We start from the raw sequence: 24,231 nt of genomic DNA on the forward strand, positions 1-24,231 counted from the left end.
CTGAAAGCTGGCACTACTGGGTAGAATAAACTTAATTTCCACCCAGTAGCCATACTTACGGCAGGGTAACTTTGTAATGCCATTTTCCTGCAAATTAACCCTATATCTAAAAGGTAAATAGTGCTACTTAAGGTGACAGGTTCCCCAAGTCTCAGCTCACAGGAAATAGTAGAAAATGCCCATTCAGCCAATCACAGGCAGCGCATTAGCCAATGTTTAGCCGAGGGGCCTTTCCTGTGCATCGAGACGTGATTAGGGATATGAAACTGCTGGGCACACAAGAAGGGTAGAGAGATTACTGAGGTAATTATTGCTTCTTCAAAATTTTGTCTCCCCACTTGACATCTTTAAAAATAACTTAAAATCGTTCACGTTACACTTTATTTGGTATTGTAAAACTATTTGTTAAAAATATAAGCCTCTCACATGAAAGGATGTAATGTGACAACGCACCGCGGACGATGCACCCTTTAAGAATACGTGTTCAAATAAATTAAGCATTGCCTTCAATTTTCTTCAGCAAGTATTCCATTTGTGCATTAAAGTTTGGCTGTCCTTTCTTTGTTTTTGAGCTTAAAACTTTGAAGGCTTCCATTTTCCTTTGTTTGTAAAGTTTGATAGCTTCTTCTTTTTTCTTCCTGTTGTTCTCTGCCTCCTGAAACCAAAAAATTAAAGACATTAGAGAGTTAAGAAGCATACCTCCGGCAAATGTAAAGAACACACATGGTAATACCAATGTTCTAACCTTAAACGAGCAAGCTTAAAATCATTAAAAATAAATAATGCAAGAATATTTTGAATTAAATATCAGTTACCTAAAGAGAAAAGTATTGGGTAAAAATTACAAACAAGGTGCATACTAATCCTGCAGTGCTTCCATTAGATTGCATGTAGACTGGATAATCTCACATAAGACACCTGAGAATGGCCACAATCATGTTGATGCTTAGCCCCCCCATCCACCATTGATGATTTTTGGGGGTTAACCACCATAGGAAAATATAGTCTGCTGCACTTTCTTATACAGTTATATAACCTTTAAATAAATGTATAACAATCAAGTCCAAAAGAACACTCAACCACCTCCTGGTGAATGGAACCTATGGGGAATTGAAGAATACATTGGAAGCTCTTCTACTTCCATTTATTAAAGTTCACAAATGAAGAGTTCCCTCAGCCTTACTCTTACAGGAGGTTTAGCCTTGACATCATGTAGTCTACTGTTGCGGCTTAGGAAGTCTGCTGTGGCGTTTTCTTTTCCTTTTATGTGCAGAGCTGTTAAAGACAGGAGATGTTGCTCTGCCCATTGAAACAGCCGCTCTGCTACCTTCATCAGGGGTCTGGAACGAGTCCCACCTTGGTGGTTGATGTAAGCCACGGTGACCTGATTGTCGTAGAATATTCGAACATGGTGACCCTGTAGATACACAAGGTTTTTAACTGCCTGCTCTACGGCTGTTAGCTCTTTCAGGTTGGAGGACATTTCCAACTGATGGTACTTCCATAGGTCCTGGATTAAGACCGACCCCATGTGGGCCCTCCAACCCGTAGGGCTTGCGTCTGTGGTGACTACCCGGGTTATGTTATATTCCCAGGGCAACCCTCTGGCTAGATTGGTGGCTAGACGAAAACAATCAAGGGATTTCAAAGTATGTTGGGACAAATTCAACTGGCCTTCTAGATAACCGCCCAGTGTTTTTTGATGTCGTAAAGCCTCGCCCTGTAGCACCCTTGTATGGAACGACCCACCGGACCGCGGGGATACAGGACTAGAGAACCTAGGAGGGACATTGCCTTCCTAAGAGACATGGTAGGGCTCTTGGAGGCGTTCAGGACCTGATGACATAGGCAAACTAATTTTTTTGGGTGGAAGACGACACTCCAGAATCAGCAAATCTAGGGTTAGGCCCAAGAACTGCTGAACTTTCATGGGCTGTAGACAGGACTTCTTAAATGTTTAGTAGCCACCCTAACCATTCCAGAGCTGATCTTGCTTTTTGCAATTGATCCAGACAATGTTCTGCCTACAATAAGGAAGTCATCCAGGTAGGGGATTACCAGGATGTCTGCTTCTCGTAGATGGGCCATAACCTCCGCTACAACTTTAGTGAAGACCTGGGGGGGGGGGGGGGGGCGACTGCTATACCAAAGGGAAGGGCGACATATTGGAAATGCTGTAACGACCCCTCTAAATGAACCACCACTCTAAGGAAACGCTGATGAGACGCATGAATGGGTACATGGTAATAGGAGTCTTTTAAATCCAACACCACCATAAAGCAGTTTTCAAACAGTAACTTTATTGTGGAATTGATCGTTTCCATTTTAAATAGCCGAATGACAAGGTATCTATTGAGTGCCTTCAGGTTGATTATGGTCCTGTAAGAACCATCCAGTTTATGGACCAAAAATATGGAGGAGTAGAAGCCTTCGCCCTTCTCTGCCTCTGGTACCTTTATCAGTACTCTTATGGCATAGGTCATGGATTTCGGTCTGTAGGGCAGCCTGTTACGACAGGGAAGACCTGAGTGGGGTGACCTTAAAAGTGTTCCGGGGGGCACATGCAAATTCTAGCCTTAGACCTGAGGCTACCAACCCCAGGATCCAGTTACTGTTTGAGATCCGTGACCAGGCTTGGTAGAAGGCCGATAGTCTACCTCCCACCGGAGCCGCTAGTCATTGGGGAGGTTTCTTGGCCTCACGGGATGCTTCCTGGCGTCCCCCTCCAAACATAAACCCGGTACCTTTTTTCTTTTTATCTTCCCATCTGCCCCGGTCTTTGGATAATCTTCTACGGAAAAATCTCTTCCTAGTAAAGGGACGTCTATAGGAAGGGGTGGGCAGGGAAGGGAATTTCTTTTTATCGTCGCCGGCTTTCTCCAGGAGTTCATCTAGGACTGGTCCGAAAAGATATTCCCCCTCACAAGGGATGGAGCAAAGCCGGGACCTGGCCTGGATATCCCTGGGCCAGCACTTCAGCCATATAGCCCTTCGGGCTGCATTTGATAGACCTTCGGCTTTGGCCGCCATTCTTGCAGAATCTACCGAAGCGTCAGCTAAAAAGGCTGCCGCATTCTGGATGGTAGGTAGGGTCGTCAAGATAGAGGACAGAGCCTCAAGAGAATCTAATTGTGATTCCAGCTGGTCCAGCCAGACCATCATAGATCTGGCTGTGCAGGTAGCTGCTACTGCCGGTCTCAGGGCGCCAGCTGACATTTCCCATGTCCCTTTCAGGTAGGAGTCTGCCTTTTTATCTAGTGGATCTTCCCTATTGATCAGGTTTTGGACTTTGTCGTTTAACGGGAACGACTTACGTTTCCTGAGGTCTAAACCACCGAACATTAGGTCCTGTGCTGACCGTTCTGGTTTCGTGTCTGTTACCCCCAAGGTGGCCCTAACTGAATTGACTAATTTGTCCACTTGTTCTGATGTATTTTACATCATTACCTGGGATTGATGAAGGCAGCGCACATGGCTCGAATGTCCTTTGATGACACTGCCGACCCTTGCCTAGTCTCTCTGGTGCACTGTTTACAGAGATTTTGGGGGTAGGAGTCAGGGAGAGGTTCAGCGCATAAAGCACATTCTTTATGCTTGGATTTTTGTTTTTTCTTCGCCTGGAGAGGGGACACATGGCGAAAGGAGAGAGGGGGGGGGAGGTCAGCTTAGTAGGCAGAGTATATACATTGCACACTCACCCAGTGAAGCTTTATATTACCGGATCAGATGGCTGAGATCCCATCCTAGGTCTTGACTCTCCCACCTCGCTCCTGCAGGCGGTGTCTGTCCTGGTGGTGCGGTCCCTGTAGGAGCTGCCCCCCGCAGTCTCCTGCTGGAGAGTGCACTTCTTCTGTTGGGGACGACATGGTTCCTGCCGCTCAGCTGCGGCGCTTGTTTAAATAGATTGCTCCCTCCTTTTTTTTTTTTTTTTCTGCCCCCAGAAGTCGCTCCTCCCCGGGCTCCCGCACATGCGCCGTCGCGCTCCTCAGCCATCCTGCCCCGGAAGTTCACTCATTACTTCCGGGGCTCAGGAGCCTCTGCGCCAGCCACCGCTCCTGTATGCGGCCCGCGCTTCTCCCCACGCTGCCACCACCGCTGCTCTCTTTTTTTTTCTCTTCGAGCCACTGGCGCACTTACCGCTCCCTACAGCGGCGGCTCCTGTGTTTGGTGCCCCTGGCGCGCTCCTAGGTGAGACCGGGCGGCCCCTCTCAGCCATCAGACGAGGGGGGAGCCGTCTAACGGAGTCTCCCCCGACGCTGCTTCCAGATCGCAGCCCCTGCCTTTCTCATGGACACTGCGCAGGCGGCGTGCAAATCCAGGTACGTCTTCCTGAAGGATTAGTCCTGAGGTTCCCTGTGAACAGGAAACCAAAACTGAGGAAATGCGGACCGCCCTTTTTATCTTCCTGTAGGGTTTCCTGTTCCAAATGGGGCAGATCCAATACCTTCAGTGGGTGCTGTCGAGGCGAAGGGTAAAAAGAAGGATTGATTGAAACAGCCTTAAGCTGAAGTTAAGAAGGACTCGGTTTGAACAGCAATTCTGGCTGACAAAGTACAAGCACTTTGTGCATCACGGGAGGGCCAATCATTTAAATACATCTTCCTTCCGACGCACCACGATTCGTCAAGCACCTGTACTTGGTCTGAAGAGTAATTCTGTGCTGACAGTCTCTTTAAAGGCCAACAGAAGGACAGTTTTTTGAGTAAGTACTCTTATGGTGGTAGATGAAAGTTTCCAAGATTTCTGTAATTTAGAATTTGTCTAGACGTCTTGATACATTATTCTGGACCGAAAGTATCTCCTAATGACGACATCAGGTATGAATTCTGGGCTGACTGGACAGCTGGAACTGTGGCTGTCACAGAATCTAATAGACACATTTCTCTCCTTATGGAGACTTCCTGAACATCCGTATCTCTAAAATCTGATTCTCATTCTCTCTTCTTATGTGAGGAAACAATGATGAAGTGTTGAGATTATGACAGATCTGGAGTAAAACCTGAATTTTTAGGGGTTATATTTGCCCTTGTTTATAATCCATCCTATATCTGGAAGAATAACTAGGACATGATCGACCACTTCCAAAGAAGGCAGAAAGTCTAGTGCCATCTGAGAAAAAAAAAATAAAAATTGGCCAGTTTGTGAATAGTGGGTAAGGCCATCAACAAGCTGTTGCCTTTGACATTTGCTTTTTCTATGGGAATCTAATTCACTCAGCCACTTTACAAGAAACCTAACAGTTTACACTCTTCTGTGGAAGATATCTGCTTTTTTATGCAGCATTTTTAAAGATTTTTTACAATCACTGTTCTAGGGATTTTTCTCCCAAATTTTATATAAATCCTCCTCTAATGTGCATTTCCTTTTTAACTCATTAAGGGGTTGAGTTTTCTAACCATCTTTCTTTACGCTTTCCAGATGAGGGATAGGACAATATTTTGGACAGGGACTACACAATATTTGCATTCCTCCAATCCACTACACAGTCCTGGATTCTATCAGAGAGTCCACTTCCATGGTAGATCTGACAGCTTTAGATGACTTTCCTGTATCTTTGACAGGAAAACATGGATGCCAGCATTGATCGTCAGAAGAGGACAACAGTGAGGAGAAATCATGAATCAACGTCTTCCATCTCCTCTTCGGAACTACAATGAGATAAGAGTGTCTGCTTGAAGAGGTAGAAGGGACATTGGTATGTGACATCCTATGCAGTGGAACTACTGTGCTAGAAGTAGGGTTAGGTCATCTGCTGTATCACAACTGGGCTTTGACTGTCATACGGAACCACAGATTCCGGACTCATGTAAAGTAACCTCCAGTCATGAAGCCAGAGATGTCCTATTTAAAAATAAGCCAAGTGAGCACTACTCCAATCGTAGGTAGGCTTATCTTGTGTGATCTCCGGGTTGTCAAGCAGCCTTGCAGCGCTGAGGTCCTGGGTTCGAATTCCACCAAGGACAACATCTGCAAGGAGTTTTTATGTTCTCCCCGTGTTTGCGTGGGTTTCCTCCCACATTCTAAAGACATATTAATAGGGAATTTAGATTGTGAGCCCCATCGGGGACAGTGATGATAATGTGTGCAAACTGTAAAGCGCTGCGGAATATGTTAGAACTATATAAAAATAAAGATTATTATTATTAAATCTGGTCCAGCTTTCCGAATCCAAAAGTGGCCGGTGCCATTAAATCTTGTCACCTCTGACCCGGAATTGCCTGGTCCCACACATGCGCTGGTGTGCCACTTCAGATACTGTCCCTACTGCTGAAACAGGAAACAGCTTAACAGAGCTGAATGGCTCCTTCCCCCCTGCCCTCTTATGCGGGGCAATTGCATGGAAAGCCTGGCTCAGATGGAGATACCCAGGACTCCATGATTCTTCTGGCCTGCTTGCTTCATTCCTGGGGATGTCTCGTGCTGCAACTCTAAAAAAAAAAAAAAGTCCCCGAAAGAAAAAAAAAAAAAAAAAAAAAAAGGGAAGAAAAGAAAAATTCCACCCTGACTTCACCTTTCAGCTCAGGGCTTTAGGTCTCCCTCAGAAACAGGAATCCATACTGAGGCGTACAGAGAGGTTTTGCCTTATTATTCTGGAGGTTTTCCATTTACGATGCTGTCCAGGTGTTTGGAAATTAATATTTGCGGGTTTCATTATGCGGTTAAAATGACCTAGAAATAGGATTTTACAGGTTTGAAGTAATATGGCGACACCAAACATCTAAGTTTTTTTTTTTTAATATTTAAATAGTCGGAAAAAAAAAAATTGTAAAAACAAAAATAAAAGTTTAGCTTACGTCACCATTTTCATTTAAGGAGCGATGTGAAGGAGTGCTTTCTGTGTGGCAAGCTGATCTATTTATTCATACTATTATGAAAGTAAATGCAATGCTTTGATTGTTTCTAATGTCATTTTTAAGAGCACGTTACGAAGACCGAAAACTGTATTTTTTATTATTTCTGAAGTACCATCAAGGCACAAAAAAACAACAACAAAAAAAAAAAAAAAAAAACAAATAACTGTTACTGCTCAAAATTTATGAGAAAAATATTAGGTAGAGGTAAATGGGACGCTCACCACCTCGTGAAATTGCAATAAAGATTTTTTTTTTTTTAATACAAAGTGGTGAGTGTCAAATTTACTACCTTCTATATTTAAATAGACTGTGTCTGGTGAGGAACACAGGTGCTACATCGCTGTTATTAACCCCTTAATGACCAGGGGTACTTTTGGTTTTACATTTTCATTTTTCCCTCCCCTTCTTTCCAGAGCCATAACTTTTTTATTTTTCCGTTTATATGGCCATGTGAGGGCTTATTTTTTGCGGGACGAGTTGTACTTTTAAATGACATCATTGGTTTTACCATATCGTGTACTCAAAAACGGGAAAAAAAATTCCAAGTGCGGTGAAATTGCAAAAAAAGTGCAATCCCACACTTGTTTTTTGCTTGGCTTTTTTGTTAGGTTCACTAGATGCTAAATCTGACCTGCCATTATGATTCTCCAGGTCATTACGAGTTCATAGACACCAAACATGTCTATGTCCTCTTATCTAAGTGATGAAAAAAAATTCCAAAGTTTGCAAAAAAAAATAAAAATAAATAAATTTGCGCAATTTTTCGAGACCCGTAGCATCTCCATTTTTCATGATCTGGGGTCGGGTGAGGGCTTATTTTTTCCATGCCGGGCTGACGTTTTTAATGATACCACTTTTGTGCAGATACGTTCTTTTGATCACCCGTTATTGCATTTTAATGCAATGTCTTGGTGACCAAAAAAAAACGTAATTCTGGCGTTTAATTTTTTTCTCGCTACGCCGTTTAGCGATCGGGTTAATGCTTTTTTTTATTGATAGATCGTGCGATTCTGAACGCGGCGATACCTAATATGTGTATGTGGGATTTTTTTTTTTACTGTTTTATTTTGATTGGGGCGAAAGGGGGGGTGATTTGAACTTTTAGGTTTTTTTAATTTTTTTTTTTTTTTTTTTTTTTTTTTTTACTTTTGGCATGCTTCAATAGCCTCCATAGGAGGCTAGAAGCTTGCGCAACCCGATCGGCTCTGCTACATATGGGCGATGAGCAGATCGCCCATATGTAGCAGATATACTGCTGTGCTTTCAGTGCCGACCACCGGGTGGCGCTGAAAGTCATATGCCTGGAACAACCATAGAGGTCTCATAGAGACCTCTGGTTGTCCAGGCAACATGACACCGACCCCCGATTACGTGACGGGGGTCGGCGATGACGTCATTTCTGGCGCGGCGGCCGGAAATGCTATTTAAATGCCCGCTGTCAGCATTGACAGCGGCATTTAACTAGTTAATAGGCGCGGGCGGACGGCGATTACGCTCGCGCCTATTGCGGGCACATGTCAGCTGTTCATAACAGCTGACATGTCCCGGCTTTGATGCGGGCTCAGCGCCGGAGCCCTCATCAAAGCAGGGGAAATGTCTGATGACGGACTGTGTCCGTCATTGGACATTAAGGGGTTAAATGCATAATGCTGTATATGGCTACCACCTCAGTTTACATTGAAGATGAGTAGTAATTGTCACTTCCAGAGGCTTCATCAGAAGGGATAAGATCTCTTTAAAGGTCATACAGAATTTTAGGAAAAGAATATTTCCATTGTGATCTCTGCTGCCCCCTGGTGGTCCTGCTGCTCTCTTCACTGCACACAGGTGACAGCAGCAAACACTAGCCATTCTGGTCATGTGCTGACCATGCTAGCATCACCGCTGAGTAGATTGATTGGCTGCAGTCGGATTAACAGCACTGCTACACAATGAGCAGCCGGACTACGACAACAGTGGCACTGTAATGCAGGCAATTAGGAGTGTTGTCACTCATACTCTGCTCACATTCAAGCTACGAGTTTCAAAATGAGCCGTATGGAAACAGAGGGTTAAAAAAAAATAAAAAATTAAGAAATTATACGTAATATAGGGCGCCCTTACTTCTCTTCTCTTTTCTCGTTCACGCTGCACCCGTTCATATTCTTCATTTGCTTTTTCAATTGAAGTTTTTTTCCTGAATTTTTTCCTTGCACTGCATTAAAAATACAATTTTACAGATTAAACTGTGTAAATGGAGGACATGGAAAGGCCACGTATTATGCGACTAACAAGAAAAGAACACAAAAAAGAAACAAACATATCAATCTTATTGATGTTGATCCTGTATTTCTGATCTCACTATTGTAAAGCATGAAGAATCATGTAGAACAGAGTCGAGTTCCCTTAGGAAGCAGCTTTGTGTCGCCACTACTCCCTTCCCCCCACTGTATGAGGCTATGTAAAGATACCGCTGTGAAGCTTGGGCCAATCACCTCTACAAACTGCAGAGATGAGGGACTCCATGTGCTCCTCTGCCCAGCAGAAAACAACAGATGCTGACTGCCATTTATATGCACCAGTCCTTAAATAGGACCTGAAGCCCCTGCCAAAAACTGCCCATGTGGACTGGAAAAATAGGTCTGTGCCCAATTTATAGTCCACATGTAAAAGCATATAGACAGAATACCCATTCATCTGAATGTCCTCTTTAAAGTGCATGAGAGCCAGGAAATCTAGGAGGGCAATTTAGACCATGTTCCTATAGCTAGGCAAACCTGCCTTTGGTCCTGATAAAAATCTTTTTTATTTTTCCATCAATATGGCCATGTGAGGGCTTGTTTTTTGCTGGATGAGTTGTACTTTTGAAAGAAACCATTGATTTTACCATATAGTGTGCACAATTTTTTTTTGTTACCATGTTCACCAAATGATAAAACTGACCTGTCATTATGATTTTCCAGGTCAATTAGAGTTCGTAGATACCAAGCATGTGTAGGTTATTTTTTTTTAAGCGGTGAGAAAAAAAAAATCCAACGTTTATTGTAAAAAACAATTCACCCAGATCTGGGTGAAGGCTTATCTTTTGCGTGCCGAGCTGACTTTTTTTTTTTTTTTTTTTTTTAAATATACCATTTTGATGTAGATACAAAGTTGTGTTCACCCGTTATTCCATTTTAATGCAACGCTGCGGCAAACAAAAAATTCCTGCAGCCTCTACTGCATTTTTCCTTGTTGGCAAGTACTGAGGACGCTGTGTACACGCGCTAAGCGCGGTACATTGAGTAAGGGACGCCTGTCACCGGCCGGGACAGTGCCCTAGGAGATCCTGCAGAATCATCATTTCTGATCCCTCTCTCGGAAGGACATTGTTTCAAACAGACAATATTCATTCATTGGACGCATTCACCGCAACAAAGGTAAAATCATTAATGTGATCCCATGAATGTTTAGTCTATATTTAATTAAGTTTACCTTTTAAAAAATAAGCAGCCTTTTTTAGTTACGAGTCATGTTTTGCTCAACGCCAATCTCTTGGCAATCCAGGTTACATATTAGCGCAAATTACATTTTTTATTCCTATTAGGCTTAATCTGGACAACAGTGTGGTATTGTCCTATTATTTGCAGCAAGTATCCTGGATCACACTAGCGCCCCTGGTTCTTATTACATATTGTATTTTTTTTATTGTTTTATTTTGAATGGGGCAAACGAGTTGATTTAAAGGGAACCTGTCAGTAGGTTTGTGCACTGTAACCTACAACAACACTGTCAGGTCAGCACCATTACAAGGATCAGTTGACGAAATCTGTCTTGTGGTTGTTGTGTAATCTTTATTTTCAGCTTTGAGTTAATGATATGCTCGTGGGCAGCGTGTGTTCCTCATGGGGTGCTCTAATTAGGCATTCACCAATATGGCTTCCGACAGGTCACTGATGCCCCCTATTTTACAAATGCAATGTCGCATTTGACTTTTCTCGCTACACCGTTTAGCGATTGGGTTAATCCTTTTTTTATTGATAGATCGGGCAATTCTGAATGCAGCGATACAAAATGTGTATATTAGATTTTTTTTTATTGTGGTTTTATTTTGAATGGGGCGAAAGTGGAGCGATTTGAACTTTTATACTTTTTTTTTTTTTTTTTACTTTTTGCATGCTTCAATAGTCTCCATGGGAGGCTAGAAGCAGCCACAACCCAATCGGCTCTGCTACATACAGGCGATAATCAGATCGCCTCTATGTAGCAGAATTACTCACTTGCTATGAGCGCCGACCACCGTGTGGTGCTTACAGCAAGCCGGCACTGACAACCATAGAGGTCTCCAGGTGACCGCTGACTGTCATGCCAATGAACTGGTGACCCGCGAACACGTGACAAGGGTCACCGGTGGGCGAATTTCCTGCCCGATGGCCAGAAGCGCGAGTTGAATGCTGCTGTCAGCGTTTGACAGCGGCATTTAACAGGTTAAGTTGACCTGCGGCTATTCCAAGCACGTCAGCTGTTCAAAACAGCTAACATGTCCCAGGAAAGATGTGGCTTCAGCGCCAGAGCCCACATCAAAGGGAGGGAGTTCGACATCGGCGTACTATTACACCTGATGTCAGAAAGGGGATCAACAACAACCACGGTATGATTTTAATCAGTCTAAATGTGCCAACCTGATGGTCTGTATATTACTGTGCACAATCCTGCTGACATGTTCCCTTTAAACTTTTCTTTTAAACTTTTTACCTGCTTCAATAGTCTCCATCGGAGACCAGAAGCTTCGATCATCCGATTGCTTGTGCCACAAAAAGCAGGGTTTCAGCCCTGCTCTGTATAGCAGAAATGCTCACTTGATACGAGTGCTGACCGCTGGGCTATCCGATCATGCCAACCCATGTACGGCGCATATCGTGAAGGGGTTATAGTGATCAAATTGGACATTCAGGCACCTGGGAGAAGCTGAGTAACACACTGGCTGCCCTGAGACTAAATAGTATGTATACACAAAGGAGATATATTCTAAAAAGCCATCAAGTGTTCCTCTTTCATGCCCATTTCTGATACTGTGAGGGTCTGCTTGTGCACGTACAGGCATACTAAGCTGAAGCTAGGAGAACAATTATTTCTATAACTTCAGATTTATCTGCTTGAATTTCTGCTAATAATATTATGTTTAGCTTAATGGGCTGGTCCAAGATCTAAATTATTTTCATCCTAAACCCCTATTTTAGTGCCATAATCTAAACTATTTTCTAATATACTTGAATTAATCATTCCCCATTTACACTAACAGCTTCCCCCTACTACTTTCCTTTTGATGATGCTTTGTTTGCGAATCCCAGGGCAAGACATACTCAAACAAAGTGACATCAGGTGGCAGAGGGTGTAATCACTGCCGCAGCCCTTGCCCCCTCCCTGAAAGAGTCATCGGCGACCTTCGTTTCAGTGGCTGGGCCAATACCTGTGGGATGTCCACAATGACAACATGAACTCTAATGCAAGACAGACCGTGTTGACAGAATACCCGGCATGCAGGCATCAGTGGACATCACTTGTGGGACAAGAGCTGGTTCCTGCACGCCAAGAATTCTTACAACACTCTCTCGACTTCAGACCACCTATTTAAATCTATATGTAAACTAAACCTTAAGGCCCCGTAACACATAGCGATCTCGCTAGCGAGATCGCTGCTGAGTCACAAGTTTTGTGACACAACAGGGATCTCACCAGCGAGATCGCTGTGTGTGACAGCAATCAACGAACGGCCCCCCTGCCGGTATCGCTCCTGGAAATCTCTGGACATTTCTTTGGTCGCTGATCTCCCGCTGGCCAGCACGCATCGCTGTGTGTGACAGGTGGGAGACCAGCAATCAAATAATAAAAAAAAAAAAAAAAAAAAAAAAAAAAATATATATATATTGTTATTCTCACCTTCCGACGTCCCGCGCAGCCTTCCCGCCTCTCTCCACGCTCCGGGCCCAGTAATCCTTTGCGAGAATTACTGCGATGACGTCCGTTCTCGCGGGATTGCGAAGTCTCGCGGTCATTCTTGCAAAGGATTACTGGGACCGGAGCGTGGAGAGAGGCGGGAATGCTGCGCGGGACGTCGGAAGGTGAGAACAATATTATTTTTTTTTTTTTTTGTTATTCTCACCTTCCGACGTCCAGCGCAGCATTCCCGCCTCTCTCCACGCTCCGGTCCCAGTAATCCTTTGCAAGAATGACAGCTCACCAGCGATCACATAGCGACTTACCAGCGATCCTGACACGTTGATATCGTTGTCGGGATCGCTGGTAAGTCGCTATGTGTGACGGGGCCTTTACATTTTTCTTTTCAAGGTTTAGCACTCCTCATCTATTGCTATTGCCTCAGTGCAATGATACAGTTCCCTTGTAAAGAATCATGCCGACACTGATAACTTGCCCTAACCAGATCAGAACATCTACTACTCAATGTCAATGGGTTGTCCAAATTTGAAAGCCGTGAAATACACAATTCCAGAAATGAAATAAGCAATTATAGCTTGCCACTGGTATGATCTTACCTTACTCCTTTCTTTTCATCTACTTCTTTCTGTTCGTCTACTGTCTCAGATGTATCACTTAGATGTTTCCTCTTCTTTTCTTCACCTTTCAGTCTCTCTTCTTCAGCCTCATAGAGATGTTTTAGATGTTCTGGATAGTGATCACTATAGGAGACTTCTTTAGTTTCCACCTTCTTTCGTTTTCTCAGCAGCTTTTGATATTCTAACTGAACCTTTTTCTTTCTCCACAAAGCAAAGCCAAGGCCTAAGGAAGAAAGGACACGAGGTGATGCAAATACCAGTAATAAGCCATCAGAACAGTGGATGGTAGGTGGTCAATAATCTTCTGATTTTAAATATACAGATAAATAACTTCAGACTGGAAAGTTTTTCATTTACCAAATGTCAAAAAAATGTAAGTTAATGGGCAATTCCTTGCTATTTTTAAGACCTCTTATAGCCAACAGTGCATGGAAACACTGATTCTTTACAACTATAAGCCATATTAATTACTCCACACACAGATGCACAGAGTTTTTTCTAGAGAAGAATGCACGTATGGCATACTACATCCCACTGACTTTGTAGGGAGAATCTCTGTAGGACACCATGCAATTGATATATGACCCCACAGCTCTACTACACAGGACACATGTAACTGGTATATAAAACCACAGCTCCAACACAGAGGACATATGTATCAGGGTCAGTGTCCTCCGTGGTGCAACTGTGGTGGGGCCATATACCCGTGTCCTCTGTGGTACATCGGGGGGGGGGGGGGGGTCCATACACCCGTGTCCTCTGTGGTACATCGGGGGGGGCATATACCCGTGTCCCTCTGTGATACATAGGGGGGGGCCCATACACCCGTGTCCTCTGTGGTACATCGGGGGGCATATACCCGTGTCCCTCTGTGGTACATCGGGGGGGGGGGCCCATACACCCGTGTCCTCTGTGGTACATCGGGGGGGGGGGTCCATACACCCGTGTCCTCTGTGGTACATCGGGGGGGGGGGGGTCCATACACCCGTGTCCTCTGTGGTACATCGGGGGGGGGGGGGTCCATACACCCGTGTCCTCTGTGGTACATCGGGGGGGGGGGTCCATACACCCGTGTCCTCTGTGGTACATCGGGGGGGGGCCCATACACCCGTGTCCTCTGTGGTACATCGGGGGGCATATACCCGTGTCCCTCTGTGGTACATCGGGGGGGGGGCCCATACACCCGTGTCCTCTGTGGTACATCGGGGGGGGGGCCCATACACCCGTGTCCTCTGTGGTACATCGGGGGGGGGGGCCCATACACCCGTGTCCTCTGTGGTACATCGGGGGGGGGGGCCCATACACCCGTGTCCTCTGTGGTACATCGGGGGGGGTCCATACACCCGTGTCCTCTGTGGTACATCGGGGGTCCATACACCCGTGTCCTCTGTGGTACATCGGGGGCCCATACACCCGTGTCCTCTGTGGTACATCGGGGGCCCATACACCCGTGTCCTCTGTGGTACATCGGGGGCCCATACACCCGTGTCCTCTGTGGTACATCGGGGGCCCATACACCCGTGTCCTCTGTGGTACATCGGGGGCCCATACACCCGTGTCCTCTGTGGTACATCGGGGGCCCATACACCCGTGTCCTCTGTGGTACATCGGGGGCCCATACACCCGTGTCCTCTGTGGTACATCGGGGGCCCATACACCCGTGTCCTCTGTGGTACATCGGGGGGGGGGGGCCCATACACCCGTGTCCTCTGTGGTACATCGGGGGGGGGGGGCCCATACACCCGTGTCCTCTGTGGTACATCGGGGGGGGGGTCCATACACCCGTGTCCTCTGTGGTACATCGGGGGGGGGGTCCATACACCCGTGTCCTCTGTGGTACATCGGGGGGGGGGGGTCCATACACCCGTGTCCTCTGTGGTACATCGGGGGGGGGGGGGGTCCATACACCCGTGTCCTCTGTGGTACATCGGGGGGGCATATACCCGTGTCCCTCTGTGATACATAGGGGGGGGGCCCATACACCCGTGTCCTCTGTGGTACATCGGGGGGCATATACCCGTGTCCTCTGTGATACATCGGGGGGGGGGGGGGCCCATACACCCGTGTCCTCTGTGATACATCGGGGGGGGGGGGGGGGGCCATACACCCGTGTCCTCTGTGATACATCGGGGGGGGGGCCATACACCCGTGTCCCTCTGTGATACATCGGGGGGGCATATACCCGTGTCCCTCTGTGATACATAGGGGGGGGGGGGGCCCATACACCCGTGTCCTCTGTGGTACATCGGGGGGGGGCCCCATACACCCGTGTCCTCTGTGATACTTCGGGGGGGGGGCCCATACACCCGTGTCCTCTGTGATACTTCGGGGGGGGGGCCCATACACCCGTGTCCTCTGTGATACATCGGGGGGGGGGCATATACCCGTGTCCCTCTGTGATACATAGGGGGGGTATACACCCGTGTCCTCTGTGATACATAGGGGGGGTATACACCCGTGTCCCTCTGTGATACATAGGGGGGTTATACACCCGTGTCCCTCTGTGGTACATCGGGGGGGGGGGGGGCGCCCATACACCCGTGTCCTCTGTGATACATCGGGGGGGGGCCCATACACCCGTGTCCTCTGTGATACATCGGGGGGGCATATACCCGTGTCCCTCTGTGATACATCGGGGGGGCATATACCCGTGTCCCTCTGTGGTACATCGGGGGGGGGGGGCCCATACACCCGTGTCCCTCTGTGATACATAGGGGGTGGTATACACCCGTGTCCCTCTGTGATACATAGGGGGTGGTATACACCCGTGTCCCTCTGTGATACATAGGGGGTGGTATACACCCGTGTCCCTCTGTGATACATAGGGGGTGGTATACACCCGTGTCCCTCTGTGATACATAGGGGGTGGTATACACCCGTGTCCCTCTGTGATACATAGGGGGTGGTATACACCCGTGTCCCTCTGTGATACATAGGGGGTGGTATACACCCGTGTCCCTCTGTGATACATAGGGGGTGGTATACACCCGTGTCCCTCTGTGATACATAGGGGGTGGTATACACCCGTGTCCCTCTGTGATACATAGGGGGTGGTATACACCCGTGTCCCTCTGTGATACATAGGGGGTGGTATACACCCGTGTCCCTCTGTGATACATAGGGGGTGGTATACACCCGTGTCCCTCTGTGATACATAGGGGGTGGTATACACCCGTGTCCCTCTGTGATACATAGGGGGTGGTATACACCCGTGTCCCTCTGTGATACATAGGGGGTGGTATACACCCGTGTCCCTCTGTGATACATAGGGGGTGGTATACACCCGTGTCCCTCTGTGATACATAGGGGGTGGTATACACCCGTGTCCCTCTGTGATACATAGGGGGTGGTATACACCCGTGTCCCTCTGTGATACATAGGGGGTGGTATACACCCGTGTCCCTCTGTGATACATAGGGGGTGGTATACACCCGTGTCCCTCTGTGATACATAGGGGGTGGTATACACCCGTGTCCCTCTGTGATACATAGGGGGTGGTATACACCCGTGTCCCTCTGTGATACATAGGGGGTGGTATACACCCGTGTCCCTCTGTGATACATAGGGGGTGGTATACACCCGTGTCCCTCTGTGATACATAGGGGGTGGTATACACCCGTGTCCCTCTGTGATACATAGGGGGTGGTATACACCCGTGTCCCTCTGTGATACATAGGGGGTGGTATACACCCGTGTCCCTCTGTGATACATAGGGGGTGGTATACACCCGTGTCCCTCTGTGATACATAGGGGGTGGTATACACCCGTGTCCCTCTGTGATACATAGGGGGTGGTATACACCCGTGTCCCTCTGTGATACATAGGGGGTGGTATACACCCGTGTCCCTCTGTGATACATAGGGGGTGGTATACACCCGTGTCCCTCTGTGATACATAGGGGGTGGTATACACCCGTGTCCCTCTGTGATACATAGGGGGTGGTATACACCCGTGTCCCTCTGTGATACATAGGGGGTGGTATACACCCGTGTCCCTCTGTGATACATAGGGGGTGGTATACACCCGTGTCCCTCTGTGATACATAGGGGGTGGTATACACCCGTGTCCCTCTGTGATACATAGGGGGTGGTATACACCCGTGTCCCTCTGTGATACATAGGGGGTGGTATACACCCGTGTCCCTCTGTGATACATAGGGGGTGGTATACACCCGTGTCCCTCTGTGATACATAGGGGGTGGTATACACCCGTGTCCCTCTGTGATACATAGGGGGTGGTATACACCCGTGTCCCTCTGTGATACATAGGGGGTGGTATACACCCGTGTCCCTCTGTGATACATAGGGGGTGGTATACACCCGTGTCCCTCTGTGATACATAGGGGGTGGTATACACCCGTGTCCCTCTGTGATACATAGGGGGTGGTATACACCCGTGTCCCTCTGTGATACATAGGGGGTGGTATACACCCGTGTCCCTCTGTGATACATAGGGGGTGGCATACACCCGTGTCCCTCTGTGATACATAGGGGGTGGCATACACCCGTGTCCCTCTGTGATACATAGGGGGTGGCATACACCCGTGTCCCTCTGTGATACATAGGGGGTGGCATACACCCGTGTCCCTCTGTGATACATAGGGGGTGGCATACACCCGTGTCCCTCTGTGATACATAGGGGGGGGCATACACCCGTGTCCCTCTGTGATACATCGGGGGGGGCATATACCCGTGTCCCTCTGTGATACATCGGGGGGGGGGCATATACCCGTGTCCCTCTGTGATACATCGGGGGGGGGGCATATACCCGTGTCCCTCTGTGATACATCGGGGGGGGGCATATACCCGTGTCCCTCTGTGATACATCGGGGGGGGGGCATATACCCGTGTCCCTCTGTGATACATCGGGGGGGGGGCATATACCCGTGTCCCTCTGTGATACATCGGGGGGGGGGGCATATACCCGTGTCCCTCTGTGATACATCGGGGGGGGGGCATATACCCGTGTCCCTCTGTGATACATCGGGGGGGGGGGGCATATACCCGTGTCCCTCTGTGATACATCGGGGGGGGGGGGCATATACCCGTGTCCCTCTGTGATACATCGGGGGGGGGGGGCATATACCCGTGTCCCTCTGTGATACATCGGGGGGGCATATACCCGTGTCCTCTGTGATACATAGGGGGTGGTATACACCCGTGTCCTCTGTGGTACATCGGGGGGGCATATACCCGTGTCCCTCTGTGATACATCGGGGGGGGGGCATATACCCGTGTCCCTCTGTGATACATCGGGGGGGCATATACCCGTGTCCTCTGTGATACATAGGGGGTGGTATACACCCGTGTCCTCTGTGGTACATCGGGGGGGCATATACCCGTGTCCCTCTGTGATACATCGGGGGGGGGGGCATATACCCGTGTCCCTCTGTGATACATCGGGGGGGCATATACCCGTGTCCTCTGTGATACATAGGGGGTGGTATACACCCGTGTCCTCTGTGGTACATCGGGGGGGCATATACCCGTGTCCCTCTGTGATACATAGGGGGTGGTATACACCCGTGTCCTCTGTGGTACATCGGGGGGCCATATATCAGACACATGTGGCTATATATTATGTACATAGCGGCTTCTTACTAAAGTGATTGGTTGCTATGGTAACTAGGAAACAGAGCATGCGCACTGCAAACAGCTCATGCCCACGTGGACTCTTCTCACCTTCATTAGCGCTGCCCTGAAACACCTTCTGCTCGGGATTCGGCCTCCATTTCCGCTTCACTCTCCCTCCGGACACGGGTCTCGTCCCACGACTCTTGCCGCCCTCTCTCTTATCCGCCGCGGTCTCACGGCCACGTTTTGCCATAAACCCGCCTTCAGTCTGAACATTTCGTCCTCTCTTCTTGTGCTGTAACGAGGCACACGACACACTCGCCATTACGCCTTCCGTGTTTTCCGCGTCCACTGACGTCATTACGTAATGAGATGACGCAGGCACACACCCCTAGCATGCACTGGGGCTAGAGAGCAGCGTGTAGCCGGTGCAGACATCACGTGGGATGCAGGCTGTGCTCACGTCCAATAATCTGCTTGCTTCGGCTCTTACGGCGTTTTCTTGTAGCCACGTGATCTGAGTCACGTGTGTAGAGGCCGTCACAGTCCTGATAGTGGCAGTCGCTAGCTGCACAGACGAGGCAGGTGAGTGCACCAGGTGTGCCCGCGCCTATGGCAGAATGCAGGCTGCTGCTCCCTGGTATCAGCCACGCAGGGTAGAATGGCGCTAGCTGTCCTGTGACGTGAGGGGAAGTTACTCTGCCACCTACTGGTGGTTCCTAGCACTCTCCTACAAGCCCAGCTCTCCCAGAGCTCAGTGCTATCCAGGGAGTCAGGGAAAGCTGGGTGACCTGGTTGGAAAGGACCTGGTCCATCATCATGATTTTTCATTTCGTTTTTTCTTCCCAGAGCCATAATGTTTTTTTCCCACACCATTGATTTTACCATAAAATTTTGAATAATAAAAAATATGCTTTTGCCGCAGTTTTCCGAGACCCCTGGCGGTTTCATTTCTCAGACTATGGCGCTGCTGACGGTTTCTTTTTTGTTCCAGGAGCTGATGTTCTTATTGATACTGTTTCGGGGGACATGTGTTTTTGTTTTTTTCCTCCTTCTGTTTACCGATTTTAAATTAATTTATTTTCTCTTTTGCTTGAACATTTCTGGACACAGCGATACCAGATATCTGTATTTTTAAAAATTGTTTTATTTTTAATGGGATAAAAGGGGTGTGATTTTAACTTTCTTTTATATTCTTTAAAACTTACTTTTTTTTTTGTTTACTTTATTTACTGGTTCCCTTAGGCCTGTTTCACACATCCGTTATTTGCCATCAGTCAAAATCCGCCAATTTTTTTTTAAAAAAACGAATCCGCCAAAAAAGGGGCGGATCCATTTTTTTTCCCCGTAGACTTACATTATTGGCGGATCTTGACTGAAGGTCATCCGTCCTACCCGTTTTTTTACGGATCCGCCAAGATTTTAGCGGCTCCCGGGCGGATGTAACGGACCCTGCAACGTTTTTTATCTCTGATGGACCGCCAGTGTGAACCGAGCATGCCCGGAATCTTTAGCGTCGGGAAGCATTTTAACCCGTTACTGCCGTCCCGGGAGCCGCTAAAGTTCTCTCTCACCGCGGCCCGCTCTCCTCTTCTCGCGGCTCTTCTCTCCGGGAGCATGAAACCGCGGCCCCACTCTCCTCTTCTCGCGGCACCGCTACATCGACGGTTCTGTTTTTTCATCCCTGTGGTTCCTTTAAGATTACTAGATCAGCGGATCCCGTCAAATCAACGGTCCGGTGGCACCCGTTGGTGTCTCGACGGACACGGATCCGTTCTCCGCCTTTTTGGCCTCTGGAAACTGACAAAAACGTATGTATGAAACAGGCCTTAGGAGAATAGAAGCTGCGATGGTCTGATTGCCTGTGCTGTATATAGCAGGGATTCGGCACTGCTGTGTATAGCAAAAATCACGATCTCCTACAAGCGCCGGCCACGACCAGACGTTCACAGGAGAATGGTGATGACAGGCAAGGGGGTGTTCAGCAGATCACCGGCTGTCATGACAACCCATAGTGTCCGCGATCACATGTCAGGCATTCCTTTGGGCGGGATCAATGACGTGCTTCTAAGGCCTCTTTCACACTTCCGTTTTTTACAGTCAAAATCCGCCAGGTTTTGAAAAAAACGGATCCGCAATTTTTTTTGCGGATCCGTTTTTTTCCCCATTGACTTCCATTATTGGCGGATTTTGACGGATTGTCGTCCGTTGCATCCATTTTTGTGCGGATCCGCCATAATGTTGCTGTCCGTTAACATCCTCAAAGATTTCCAAACGGAGCTTGCAACGTTTTTTTGGCCGGCGGATCCTCCAGACACTAATTTAACCCGAAATTCTGTCTGGGATCCGGACGAAAAAAAAAAAATCGCTCTCTCTCTTTCGCTCTCTCTCTTTCGCTCTCTCTCTTTCGCTCTCTCTCTTTCGCTCTCTCTCTTTCGCTTTCTCTCCTTCCCGAGCAGCGGTTCCTTTAAATTTCCTCATTTTGCGGATCCGTCAAAAAACGGATCCTGTGGCATCCGTTCACATCAGTTAATAACGGATCCGCTTCTCAGCCTTTTTGGCGGATTGTAACTGACACAAAAAACTGAAGTGTGAAAGAGGCCTAAGCTGCGCCTGTTAAATGCCGCTGTTAGAGGAACTTGATGGCTGATTAGATCAGCCATCAACCGCAGGAAAAGATGCGGATTCAGCATGTGAGCCCACGTCAAAGGCAGGGACACATAAATACAAGTCATCAGTTGTGAAGGGGTTAATGCAGTCTTAAAAGGGTTTTACACTTGAAGAAAAGTGATCTCCAACACTCCTATATACATAACAATTGGAGAAGGCGCGTGCCCTCCCTGGACTTTCTGCTGCTGCTCTTGTCTCAGTGCTTTGGATGCAGCCATGATGTCACATCTGCAGCTCACTTTACCGCTGCAGCCAATCAAAGGGCTAAATCACATAGACGACACAACTCGCTGAGCTCAGTGACTTGCTAGAGCTGTGACCTTACTTGAATAGCTCACATCACTGCTGCAGCCAATCACTGAACTCAGCATCTCGTCCTGTCTACATCGGTAGAGCTGCTGACCCTAGTGATTGGCTTCAGCAGTGTAACGCTCTGACGCAACAGCAGTCAGCCAAAAACAGAGACCGGAGCGCAGCATTGGGCTCAGGGACAGTGAGTAACTGCTCTTTAATATATTAAAGCTGTTGGGGTCCACTTTTCTTAAAGAGGTGGATCACACTTCTGTTTTTTGACGTCCGTCAAAATCCGCCATTTTGCAAAAAAAAACAGATCCGCCATTTTTTCCCATACACTTGCATTAGTGGCTAAAGTGGATCCGTCCAAAAAACGGATCCGGTAGCATCCGTTTGTGGCAAAACAGAAACAGATCCGGTTTTTCACACTTTGGTGGACGCCAAAAAACTGAAATGTGAAACAGGCCAAAGTTGGACACCCATCTAATAGTTCATTGACATTTCTGTGATAATTGTCTCATTGCTTCTACTATCCTACTATACTGTCGGTACAGACATTACAGGAAGACAATGTATATCTTTAATATGAAAGCTCTTTTTTCTGAAATAAAAAAAAAAAAACCTGCAAAATAAAACAAATCTGATTCTTGATCATCTTCTAATGAACCACTGAAGCTAATAGCAATTTGTACCATTTACTGAGGATAGGAAAGGATTTTGTGTAACTGTTGGAGAAATTGCCTTTCGTGTTGCCGTGTTCTCATGATCCATCCCAGCCCCCAAATAATATGCAGCTGGTGTTTTATCATTCTTACATTATGGATCGTCTTCATTACAGGGAGATGTTTGCTCGCTGGCCCGCTCCGAGTACGGACAAGGTGACAGAGTCCATGGAAAGCTTGCTGCAACTCTTACAGATGAGTGCTCACATTTCAGGGGCTCACACTGTGGAGTTTTATACAGAAGACATTTGGAAGAACAATGTGGGGGTCTCCCCTGAATCGGTCCTCTCCATATTTAGTCAGCAGCGGCGGTCTCCTTATCAATTTACAGGTGCGTAAACTCTTAGGCCACACTCACACTATCCGTATGTGTAAGCCAAAACCAGGAGCGGGTGATAAATCCAGAGGTGGTAACGTGTTTCTATTAGAGTTTCCACTGATTGTCCCACTCCTGGTTTTGGCTTACAGATACTGATGAGAAATGCTGACGATATACTCAGCGTGTGAACATGAGCATGCCAGCTGCTAAATGTTTTTAGTGAAAGAATAAAGATCTACGATTTTATGGGAGCTGGAGCGCTTTTTGTCTTCATGTTAACTGTGTCACCCTTTTATGTGGCAGGTCATTCCGGACACAGTGTTATCAACTGTGTACTTTTTTTTTTGTTTTTTTACATAAATTTCTATTTTTATCTAATATATAAATACACAAGTGTTTCTCACAAAAGTAGAATATCATCAAAAAGTTAATTTATTTCAGTTCTTCAGTGCAAAAAGTGAAACTCAAATACAGTTGTGCACAATAGTTTACATACCCCGGCAGAATTTTTGCTTTCTTGGCCTTTTATCAGAGAATATGAATGATAGCAATAAGGGTGTGTGCACACGTTGCGGATTCTGCTGCAGAATTTTGCGTGCAGATTTGTCTAAATCCGCAGGTCAAAATACCTGCAGTTTATCTGCAGATTTTCTGTGGTTTTCCCCTGCGGTTTGACACCTGTCATGGAGGAGGTGCCAAACCGCTGCGGAATCCGCACAAAGAAGTGATATGCTGCGGATTTAAAGCGGCAGCAAATCCGCACGGAAAATTCACCACCGTGGGCACTGCGTTTTTCATTTTGCATTGCTTTTAATGGTACTGTACACCGCAGCAGCAACTGCTGCAGATCCGCAGGACCAAATCCGCTGTGGATCCGCAGCAGAATCTGCAGCGTGTGCACACACCCTAAACCTTTTTCTCCACTCATTGTTAGTGGTTGGGTGAAGCCATCAATTGTCAAGCTACTGTGTTTTCGCTTTTTAAATCATAGTGACAACCCAAAACATCCAAATGACCCTGATCAAAAGTTCACATACCCCATTTGTTCCTTATGAGCTATTGTCCAAAGGTCTTGGATTTTATTTTTTAAAACTCTGTTGGCCATTAATAAAATTTCATGGAACCTTACTGTAAAATGTCAATTTTTTACAGGATTGTGCAGAGAATAATATATATCCTCTCACCTCCAGTCATGCGAATTCTTCTCATGGGACTATGAACTTTTCACCATATGCTGAGATACAACATCTTATGCTATTTAGGAGC

At 47.1% G+C, this 24,231-nt stretch overlaps 2 protein-coding genes across 5 annotated transcripts in view; one reads left to right on the forward strand and one right to left on the reverse strand.

Moving 5' to 3' along the window:
• Window positions 1-367: 367 nt before the first annotated feature.
• Window positions 368-19,471, reverse strand: CCDC59 (coiled-coil domain containing 59). Its single transcript, XM_073556988.1, has 4 exons — window positions 19,069-19,471; window positions 13,367-13,610; window positions 8,958-9,048; window positions 368-655 (listed from the first exon to the last, which is right to left on the reverse strand). The coding sequence occupies exons 1-4, from the start codon at window positions 19,319-19,321 to the stop codon at window positions 494-496; spliced, it is 750 nt and encodes a 249-aa protein (XP_073413089.1). The 5' UTR covers window positions 19,322-19,471; the 3' UTR covers window positions 368-493.
• Window positions 19,408-24,231, forward strand: part of METTL25 (methyltransferase like 25) — a 302,845-nt gene continuing 298,021 nt past the window's right edge. For all 4 annotated transcript variants that reach the window (XM_073556984.1, XM_073556985.1, XM_073556987.1 and 1 more), the window contains exons 1-2: window positions 19,408-19,545; window positions 22,763-22,977. In XM_073556984.1, the coding sequence (XP_073413085.1) occupies window positions 22,767-22,977 (211 nt within the window). In that variant the 5' untranslated portion in view covers window positions 19,408-19,545; window positions 22,763-22,766. The remainder of the gene's footprint in view (window positions 19,546-22,762; window positions 22,978-24,231) is intronic.

This window comes from Dendrobates tinctorius, unplaced genomic scaffold (assembly GCF_039654945.1).
Source record: "Dendrobates tinctorius isolate UK_male_01 unplaced genomic scaffold, ASM3965494v1 ptg000241l, whole genome shotgun sequence".
In the NCBI taxonomy this organism is placed as follows: domain Eukaryota; kingdom Metazoa; phylum Chordata; class Amphibia; order Anura; family Dendrobatidae; genus Dendrobates; species Dendrobates tinctorius.